At 39.8% G+C, this 10,332-nt stretch overlaps 1 protein-coding gene across 1 annotated transcript; it reads left to right on the top strand.

Moving 5' to 3' along the window:
• Nucleotides 1–6,084: 6,084 nt before the first annotated feature.
• Nucleotides 6,085–10,251, top strand: LOC117565446 (protein bunched, class 2/F/G isoform). The gene is made up of 6 exons (XM_052002338.1): nucleotides 6,085–6,602; nucleotides 6,656–7,165; nucleotides 7,235–7,353; nucleotides 7,422–7,761; nucleotides 9,157–9,698; nucleotides 9,766–10,251. Exons 1-6 carry the CDS (start codon nucleotides 6,473–6,475, stop codon nucleotides 10,117–10,119), a joined length of 1,995 nt encoding a protein of 664 aa, XP_051858298.1. The 5' UTR covers nucleotides 6,085–6,472; the 3' UTR covers nucleotides 10,120–10,251.
• Nucleotides 10,252–10,332: the final 81 nt, after the last annotated feature.

Raw genomic sequence — 10,332 nt, 5'->3', positions numbered from 1 at the left:
GTTGACTTTTTGCTACACTTTAATAGTGCTGTTTGCTTTATCCGTTTATTTATAAAAAGAAAGAAAGAGAGGGGAAAAATAAGGCCAGCCTAGTAAAAGAAATCTAGCTCTAATTGCTTGGAAACCGACCGCATTTCCCTCTTCCGTCCACGTCGTGCAAGCCCTTGCAAGCGATATACCACTGTACCACATATCACCCCCCGCTGAATGTCACGCTGTTGAGCATTGGCAATGGCCATGGCCACCACGCTTAGAATGCCAACAACAAAAGCGCCGCCGTTGCCGCCACCAATGTGCAACAAAAACAAAAGGCTATGCAAAAGCAAACGGGTCAGCGAATAACAGTTTTGTGCTGTATACAGAGCACGATTTAACAGCACTCTGTTAAAGTGTTAACAGCGCGAGAGCAGCGCAGCGACTGTTAAAAGCTAGTTTTGTCAGCAGCACGCGTCAAATGTATCAATGGCAAAAAATATATTGGTATTAGCTGATAGATGGGATATGGTTACCAAATGGCTAAGTTTTCACAAAATTGTGACAGACGTCAGTCAAAACTGTCAGCGGAAGCGTTTAAAAAAAAAATCGATAAATAAATATTTAAGCACACAAGCTGTGCTAAGCTGAGCTGAGCTAAGAGCTGAGAGCTCAGTTGAGACCTCAAACGTTTTGCTATCATTGTCTTGGCTTTAAGTTTTAATGAGCTGCCGCTTTGCTCTGTCAAACATTTCTTTTTGGTTTTTTTTTTTTTCTTTTCGTTAATACTTGGCATCTACTTTTCTACTTGAGCTATGAGTATATGTTAGCTGGTTGGTTGTGTCTTGTGCCTGAGTTTTGCCATTAAGCATTTGGCATTTGGCATTGTCTTGTCTTTTACTTTTTTTATTTTTCTCGCTGTTGGCTCGCAGCTAATCAAATATTTATGCACTAGCTTTTTAGTCAGCTCTCTTCTGGTTGAATAATGTAGCTGGCTGCCACACAATTCCGTCATTTTCATTTTCACTTTTATTCCGGCTAGAAATAAAAAAAATGCATTGCATAAGCATTAGCATTGTAAGGTTACGGCCCACGCGACGTATGCGCAATTTGCATGAATTTAAATATTTAATGCATTTAATGTTAAAGACATTCTAACCGTGCCCCTCAATTCGTTGACCCTTTTTGGGCACTGCCCAGACACGTTCTATGCTTTTGTCTGTTTGTTTTTGTTTTTGTTTGGTTTTTGTGTGTTTTTTGCACTCGCAAGAAGAATCATTGAACCTCTCTGTTGGCTGCCAAGTTCAAGAGTTCAGCGACAACAGCATCTGTTGTTGTTATTTGAACCCAAAGTCAATGTTTTGTAAATACCTTGTGCTTTGCATGCTTCCCTGCTGGGCATGCCAAAGGACATTTCTAAGTGTGCAAATAGGATTGATTAGTTTGGCACATTTATTTTCAAAGTAATTGAAATTAATATTGAAGTGTAAAACTTGGTTAAGTTAAAGCTTTAACTTAAGCATTTCTTTTAAATAAACTATTTATTTCACTTATATTTCTTGATCTCTTTTCTAGAGTATCTTTAAGTTTACTCTCTTTTCAACTCAGGCATATTTAACATATTTTCTTGTTTCAACACTTATAGCTCTTGTTGCGCTTTTGCTCTGCGGTTAAGCCATTCTAACCCGCAACTTCTTCATCGCCCTTGTTTGGGGGCACTTGAAGGTTCCTTGACGCGACATCGCCAATGCTAAAACACACACAATGGAAAAGTCACTTTATGCTTTCGCCTGTTGGCACTGCCATTAATTCTATTTCGTTCCAACAACAACAACAACAACAACGTCTGCTCCTTTATGCTTCATAGTCCAGCTCCCCTTCATCCTCCTCCTACATTAAATTCAACCCCTGCTTAAAATTAGTTAAGCAGTCGCGACGTTGTCTGAATTTCTTTCTTTCTTTCTCTTTATGTTTTTTTGTTGATGGTTGTCTTTTTTTTGTGGTGTCTTGTTTGGTTTACGAATATTCTGGGCATAATTAATGGTCAGTTCGTCAGCTCATCAGTTCATTACTTTGCCAAGAAGGCGTTACGCATAATAATTCGCAATTTATTATTGCGATATTTTGGCAAAAGTTCAACGTCGGTCATCGGTGAAGGTGTCAGGTGCGTTTCAGATTAATTTCCATTTCACTGATTGCCGATAATTTATCAAAGAACTGCCAATTGCGAGTTCGATTCAATTGCGTGGAATATGGAATTGTAAAGACGAAAAAGGTTTTCTTTGAGTTTCACGAAACATAAATGAAGAGAAAAAAACTGAACATATTTAAATTTGTGATTAACTTCTATATTCGGACTTAACTAGCGACAACAAAATTTACTCAAATATTTGGCTTTAACTAGCGACAGCAAATTTCTTTTCAAATATTGCAAGCTATTTCGTTATGTTTAACATTAAATAAAAAGAGGAAAGTCAATAGAAAATTTTAATTATCAATTCATTTCGAAAATTGCATTTTTCTATTGAAATATCCTTTATTTAATTTTAATATTTGTTATAAATATATAAATTGTTTTGTGTAGCCTTGATTTAATTTAATTCTATTTTGGTTTTACTAAAACTCATTTAGCTAGCTTAATTTAATTTACATATTTGTTAGCCAAATTATCCGAAATAGCTTTGCTTTGTTATGATTTTGCGAATATCATAAAGGATAATCTAATCTATTATACTAATTCTAATAATGAATTGTTGATTCATTTCCATTTCTTTTGAACCATCATTTTTCCCACACTGCCGCTTGTTTTGAATACTTTTTTCTACGATTACGTATTCTGTCACACATTTTGGTTTTATTTCAGGTTTTTTCTTAAAGGTTTTTGTCAGCAGAACTTTATAATGTAACTAAGCCCCGAGAGGCATTCGTAAAGTCTTCATTGTGGTTTGAGCTTAATGTAAATTTCTATTGCGGAGTTTAATTAAAATTAAATCGCGCTATGTTTTCTATGAGCTCGAGAAAACCCAAGCTATATTTATGAGTCAAACCGCGTTGAACAGTGGCGTAGTCAAGGTTGCTTTGGCAAGGAAGATTTAATAAAAAATACAGTTTTAATATAGCGAACATAATTATGTTTTACCTTCAACTGCAGCATTGTGGATGGAAACCCTTTTCTGTTTTATTGCTGCTGCTGTCTCTGAACTGGCCACAAACAACACGTCGCGCGTCTTGTTGGCAATTTGTTCCAGTGTCTTGTCGCCTGGGACAACATTCATTCAGCGCTCATATTTTGTTGTTGTTTTTATTGTTATTTATTTTATTTTCAAACTTTGAAATAAGCAAGCAAGCGAGCGAGCAAGCGAGTCGGCTTAGATGAATTGTGTCGGCCACTGTTTAGCGGCAACAAAAACAGACTCCAGTTACTAATAAATATTCTGGTTAAGACGAGAACTGGTTTCGACTGTGCTGTGGCAAGGCCGCAACAGCAACAGCAACAGCTTTTTGGGGGATGACAGCTGCTCACCTGGACTGGCATTTTGGAGATTCACAACGACATCTGTCAGTTAATGGAGGATGACGACTTCATCCCCAGTCAAGGCAAAGAGATGCGAGGGGGGAAGACAGATCTTTGGTCGTTGGTTTTGCTAAAATTTCCATTTCGTTAAATGCTAGAAATTTACGATTATTTCGCGCCTTGCACGTGCACATATGCCCCCTGCCCTTTGCCTCCCCCTCGAGCAGAGTCTTTACGACTCTCTCTTGAATTACTTCGATGCTATTGAACTCTAGAACGTTGCCTAGACGTCGTCTCGTCGCGTCCTGCCAAATGACTTTGAAACAAACATAATTTCGATTTGGAATTCACTCTAGGCTTTAAGGCAATGCTATATAGTAATCATGCAAGTCATAAACTTTTCTCCAGAAAAATGTCATTTGCAGACAGCAAGAAAAAAGAGGCGAAAAAAAGCAGAAAATAAAATAGAAAAATAATTTGTATCCCCCAGATACTTGAAATAGTTTCGTTTCTCGTTCTTTGGCTTTGGATTTTCTTCTTTTTTTTTTTCATTCGTACCTTGGGTGGAAGGCAGGCAGACAGGCAATGAACTTAATGCAATTTTCTACGTTTTCCAGCATGAAAATTGAAAGCGAATAAAATCGATAAAACGCTTTAAAACCCAGTCGAAACTATGCAGCAATTAAGTGTGTAACCTCAATGTTTAGCTGCTAAAAATTGTATGCAGAGTGCATTGCTGTCCTTGTTGTTGTTGTTGTTATAATCTAAAATGACATGGCAGCCACGAGCTGTTTCCAAAGTATTTTTCGCTTTCCTCACTCTGCCCCCAGGAGTGCAAATTGAAAGCATTAAAATTGCCAAACTGAACATGCAATTTAAAGCGCTCGTTTGCAGTCCTTCGTGTTGTTGTTTGTTTTGTTGTTGTGTATATTCTGTTCTTTTTTTGTTGCTGCTGCTGCTGCTGTTGGCAGTTGGCACTGTGAGTGCACACACACACATACATAGACATTTAGCAGTGTCTAACACACAGCGCGGCATTTGACTCACAGTAGGAGTGTGCAGCCCCCTGAAGTATGCAATGCTTCTTTTTTTTTTACTTGCGCTACTCCCAAGCTCACGTTTTGCCCACTTTATGGCCCAAATGCTGCCGAGCTGCCGAGCTGCTGCTACTGCTGCCAAAGGGGTTGTTATTGTTGTCGTTGCTGCAGTTCTCCTCCTGCTTGTCGCAGTTTTGTTGCTGTTGTTGTTGTGGCTTTTGTGCAATGTACGCCTGGGTGTTTTAATAAACGCAGCCAGTCTCCCCATCAGCGGGTAGTTTACGACAATGTATGTGTACATGTGTGTGTAGGTGTACAGATGTGTGTGTGTGTGGGTAGTGTGAGTGTGGGCGTGGGCGTGTTAGCGACCCTTTTTGCATTTATCGCTTTATTTTCATTAACATTTTGAAGTTTGCTTCAAGTTGAAGTCTTTAATGTCGTGTCACCTGCAGCGACGCATGCGTCGCCATTTTGCATGGAGAGAGCGTCGGCAGCACTGTTAACTAACAGCGCGCTGTTAATACGCTCTGTTAAACGCGGCTGCTGTTGCTGTGTGCAATTTAGACGTCTCGACTCTGATGCTATTTATAGACATTTTCGGCTTATGCTGCGGCTACAAAATATTTCTGTATATGCAGCAGGGGAAGAGGGCACATGTACATATATGTGTATGTGTATATGTGTATGTACATGTGTGTGTATTTTTCAGCACAGCAACGGGGTTCAAAAAAGACCAGGGCTAAGTAAAAAGTATCATAAACTTCAAAGGGTTTATCAGCTGTAGTGTAATTCTAATATTTATTTCTTATATGTGTCTAGAAATATTTTCATATTTATAAATTTCTTTATTACAAAATATATAAATATTTTTATATATTAATTGTTGTATCTTTTAATCTACCAACTTTAAATAATTTATTTGCAATGTGTAATTTCCCATGACACCTTCCGATATTTATCCACAACCTAGCCAGCTACGTGTCTCTAATCTACCCATGAAACCCATCTATTAGTGTCTAGAACCACCCTCAACCGCAGCTAAATTATTAAAGCCTGCAAAAAGAACAAAAAACAGCAGCAAGTTAGCAAAGCTTTTATTGATTTTCATTGTTGTAATATGCTGTCTGCTTAAAAATGTTGGAAGGAGTTGGGAAGATGGTAGCGAACAGAAAAAAAAGGACAGTGGCAAACATCCTGTGATTTGTTGTTGTTCTTGGGCTACATTGGCATGTGCAAGGTCCGCAAGGTTAGGGTTGAAAGGCAAACATAAGGTTAACATATGTTCACTGGAAGTCAAAGAGCGCGAGCTTTGACAGCTTTTACTGGAATGTAACCGAATAATAATGATACAAAAAATAAGAGAAGTTTCTATATAAATTACAAAATTATAAAATAAACATTTTTCTATTTAAAAATTGTAATATACTTTTACTTATTTAGAGCAAACTTTCCCCAATACTCGACTCACACAGCTGTTATGAGCTTTGCATAGGAAGCTTTTGCTTTTAAGGGTTGCTGCTGTTTGATTTTCATTTTTGGGCATTTTCCATTGGTTTACATTCGGCCCAACCTGCTGAGCAAAGTTTCGTTCTCGCAAAAGCAAAAAAATAACAAATTTCCAATTATTATTTGCAACTCAATAAAAATAGTAAAATATTTCGCATAAATTCTTGCTAAATTCAAGTTTTGTGTTCTGCATTATTGCTGGAAAAGTAGTGATCGAAAAGTTCATATAAACTACGCATTTCTGGCTTTGCTAGCAAGCGGAAAAAAATCAATAAGCGTGTAAATTTTTGTAAACACGCCAAGCCCCCCAAAACACACGCCCCATCGAAACGTGCCCCCGAATTACTCCAGATTCAGTGAGCTGTGAAAAAGAAGAAGAAGCCTAAACAATTAGCCAAGTCAACGAAGCTAAACCACAAAATACAATTGTAACGCCTTTCAAATGTTGCTGCAGCTGGTGCTGTCGCTGCAGCTGTTGCAGCTACTTGTGGCAGCTGCGGCACAACCCGAGGTGGCAGCCTCAACAGCAACGCATCATCTAACCAAACGCATGGATCTCGAGTCCTGCATAGGTATTAAATATTCAACATAATTCTATATTTAATGCTAATACTGATTGGTCTAGGTCACTTTGATGTGCACAAAAATACGATAATTCGCACTGGCGAATCGCAGGCCATTGGTGGCAAGTATCTGCAGGGTCTGGAGTTGGACACGCTGGAGGAATGCGAGCGACTCTGTTGCGAAACTGATGCCTGTGATGTTTACATCTTTGAGCGTAAATCTGGCGGCTATTGTTATTTATTCGAGTGCGGGCCACCCGAGAATTTCCACTGCAAGTTTACGCGGCATGCGAACTATACGAGCGCCGTGTTGACGCCTCAGGTTCGCAGCTCGATGGATGTGGCAAGCACACCGCGGCCACAGTTGCCACACATTCCCAGCAACAATATATCGCAGCAGGAATGGGAGCTGAGCAATCTCAAGCTGAAGCCGGAAGTGCAGAGAGACAAGCCCAATTTGTTGGCTGCTGCTCTGCCACCCACAGCAAGTGCTCTCTTGCCCCTGGGCGTGGCACAGTCACAGTCACAGGCGGCTGCTGCTGTCACCGCTGTTGTGATTCCCCCTCAAAGTGGTACGACTGACATACATTATATTTATATGTAAATTTTCGAATGTAAATTACTTTCCAATTTTGTCCCAGCTCCCGTTGCGCATTGTGGTCGCTTTCAGTTCAGTTGCCACTCGGGCGAATGCATTGCCGTCTACAATGCCTGCGATGGCATACCGCAGTGCGAAGATGGCAGCGACGAGGGACCGGAAGTGAGTTCAACAACGGGTGACCACATTTCGACAGCTCATTAACTTATTTTGTTGACCAACTCTTGCAGTGCAATGCCGTTGCTTCAGCGCCGACCAAAGCGAACGGCAACAGCAACAACAACAACAACAATGCCGAGCAATATCAGTCAGTGCCGCCCATTCAACAGCAATTGCAAATTGCACAGCAATCACAACAACAGCAACAACAGCAGCAGCAGCAACAATTGCTGCAACAGCAACAGCATACTGTTATGCTGGGTCCACCACCGCCACCGCCTCCACCACCGCCAAGGGTTAATAATCGTGAGGATGCGGCTGCTTGGGCTAATCGCAAAATGATTGCAGAGACACAGCAACAACAGCAGCAACAGCAGCAACAGCAACCACAAGGCGAGATTTTGAGTACGGGTAAGTGACGATATGAATATGCAATGAATAACTTGTCATGCCTGAAGATCTAGTATAAACATATGAAATAATAGTGCTCTATTTAAAGCTATGATCAGTTTAGTTTCCCAATTCAATATTTGATATAAAAAAACAAATAAGAAAGTCGAGTGTGCTCGACTACTCATTTTAAATAGAACAAAACAGTACGGTATTCATTTAAAAATATACCAAATGAATGTACCGCAAAAACAATAAAAATATACCAAATGTTTGACATTCAAAATATACCATAGAGTGCACATTATACCAGATTGCCAGCCAAAGCAACTAAAACCCGATTAGTGAATTTATTATATTCTTTTCTCTCTAAATGCTTTTAATTTTTAAATTAAGTTTCTGTTGAATAATGATCCCATAATATTTTGTGTTAGAAACAGATTTATAATTCTAATTCTAATGCAATTTCATCAATGAAATCCAAATACACTTTCTCTTAAAAATTTTAAAGAATAAAACATTTTTGATTCAACACACTTTTAAAAAAAGTCGAAAGGTACTTTTCGTTAACTTTCTTAAATTTGAGAAAAGTTTTGAGCTTTTGAAATTTAACATGTCTGCCTAAAAATTAATAGAGTAGAAGTCACAATCATTTTTTATGACGGACATTTGCTTTTCATACCATCTAGTTCACATTAAATTTTTAACATAATTTTAATTTTCCTTTTAAACACTCCCCTTAAAAGACAAGCCCTTTTTAAAAATTAATAAATAAATAATGTCCGGGGATTCGTTTCCCATATTTGAATTAATCAGTATTATAAAACTAAGCTTCATTCTCTTCTAATAAATTCCACTGCAGTACTTTCGTAACATTCTAATAAATTCTATTTCTACTTTCACAACTCAAGAACAATTGAGTGACAAGCTTTCAGGAAAAAAGAAAAAGTTCAATATAAGTAGCTGAAAATATTTATATAAAGACTATAGGAAGCGACTCACTAACTAGACACAAAGAGCAATTGTTGTCTTTTGTGGCACATAAATTGCCAGCCAAAGAGCACGCAACTAATCAGTATCGGCTTCAGTATCAGCTTGAGCTCCAGTTTCAGCATCAGTTGCAACAGCAGCAGCAACTACAGCTGTGGTCAGTTAACAATTGCTGGCTGCGGGCACTTGAGAAGCTTTTGCTGGGAAAATGGCAATTACCCATCAGTTTTCATTGTTGTAATGGGAGTCACGTCACTCAGAATTGATTTACGAGTGTGTACGTTAGTGGGTAGGCGTGAGTGAAGCATTGTGTGTGTGTGTGTGGCAAGTGTGTGGTGTGTGGCAAGTGTATATGTTTTGTGGTTTCTGTGACTACTTGCAATTAATTCAATTAGCTGTGCGTTTAACCATTCACTTCCTCAACAGATGAGCAGCTCAACAGTCGCATATTCAATCACAAAGGCGGCTTGCAACTGCAACAGCAGCAGCAGCAATCGACTAATGCCCAGGGGCAGGTTCAGGGCCAAGTTGCAACTGCAACCGGCGCAGCGGCAGCAGCAGCAGCACAACCACAGCCCGTGTACAACGGCAACAGCAATAATAATAATGTTGCACTTGGCGGCGGTTCTTTGTATGGCATGTCGTTGCCACGCACGAGCATTTATCTGACGCCACCGCAGCAGCAACAGCAACAGCAACAACAACAAGTGGTGAATGTGCCTCAACAAACGTCTATTAACTGGCCGCCAGCTCAAATGGCTGTGCCACAACAACAACAACAGCAGCAGCAGCAGCAGCAAAGTCAAGGCTATGTTGCAGCTGCTCCTCCTCCAGCAGCGGCAGCAGCAGCACCGCTTGCACCACAGCAATCCATGCTGCCAGTGCTGAACGCAGCGCCCAAAAATCAGCCAGCTGATGAGGATTACGATGACTACGACGATGAAAAGTCCACAGAGGCGCCCAAAAAGGTGACTTGAAAAGCGATTTCAAAGTCAAAAGTTCTCGATCTTAAAGTTTCTTTTTTCTTAAACCCAGCGCAAGCATAAGAAAGCCAAGGCGAAGGCGGGCGGCAAAGATCCCATTGAGCTGGCGCTGGAACAGAACAATCAACAACAGCCAGCAGCGCTTCCAGTGCCCGTTGCTCCCGTTCACGAGCAGTACAAGATGATACACGAGAATCTGGCGCTAGAGTTCCGGGATCACGATGGACACTCGGAGCGTCCTGGTGGCGCCGTGTTGTCCTTGTCGCTGGGTCTCCTGGTGACCGCAGCGTTGGCCATTTTAATTGGTTGTCGCATGCGAACTGTTGGAAGACGAGCACGACGTTTGGGTGGCAAGACGCCCTATTCACAGGAGGCCGATTTTCTGGTCAATGGCATGTATCTATAAGTTTGGAGTGGAGTTGATTTTGTTGTGCTATGTGCTCCGTATGATCCGATTTAGTTACAAATAATGAATGTCAAACATATTTTATATAAACAATTATATACATAAACACAAATATATAAAAATAAAACAATAAAAAAACAAATAAAACGATTACTTTAAAAAAGGGAAAGGAAAACAATTTTACAGGCTTTTACATTTTACATTTTTAAATAA

The sequence above is a fragment of the Drosophila albomicans genome, chromosome 2L (assembly GCF_009650485.2).
Source record: "Drosophila albomicans strain 15112-1751.03 chromosome 2L, ASM965048v2, whole genome shotgun sequence".
Taxonomy (NCBI): domain Eukaryota; kingdom Metazoa; phylum Arthropoda; class Insecta; order Diptera; family Drosophilidae; genus Drosophila; species Drosophila albomicans.
The sequence above is the reverse complement of the archived record's forward strand: the minus strand, read 5'-3'. Positions and strand labels throughout refer to the sequence as shown.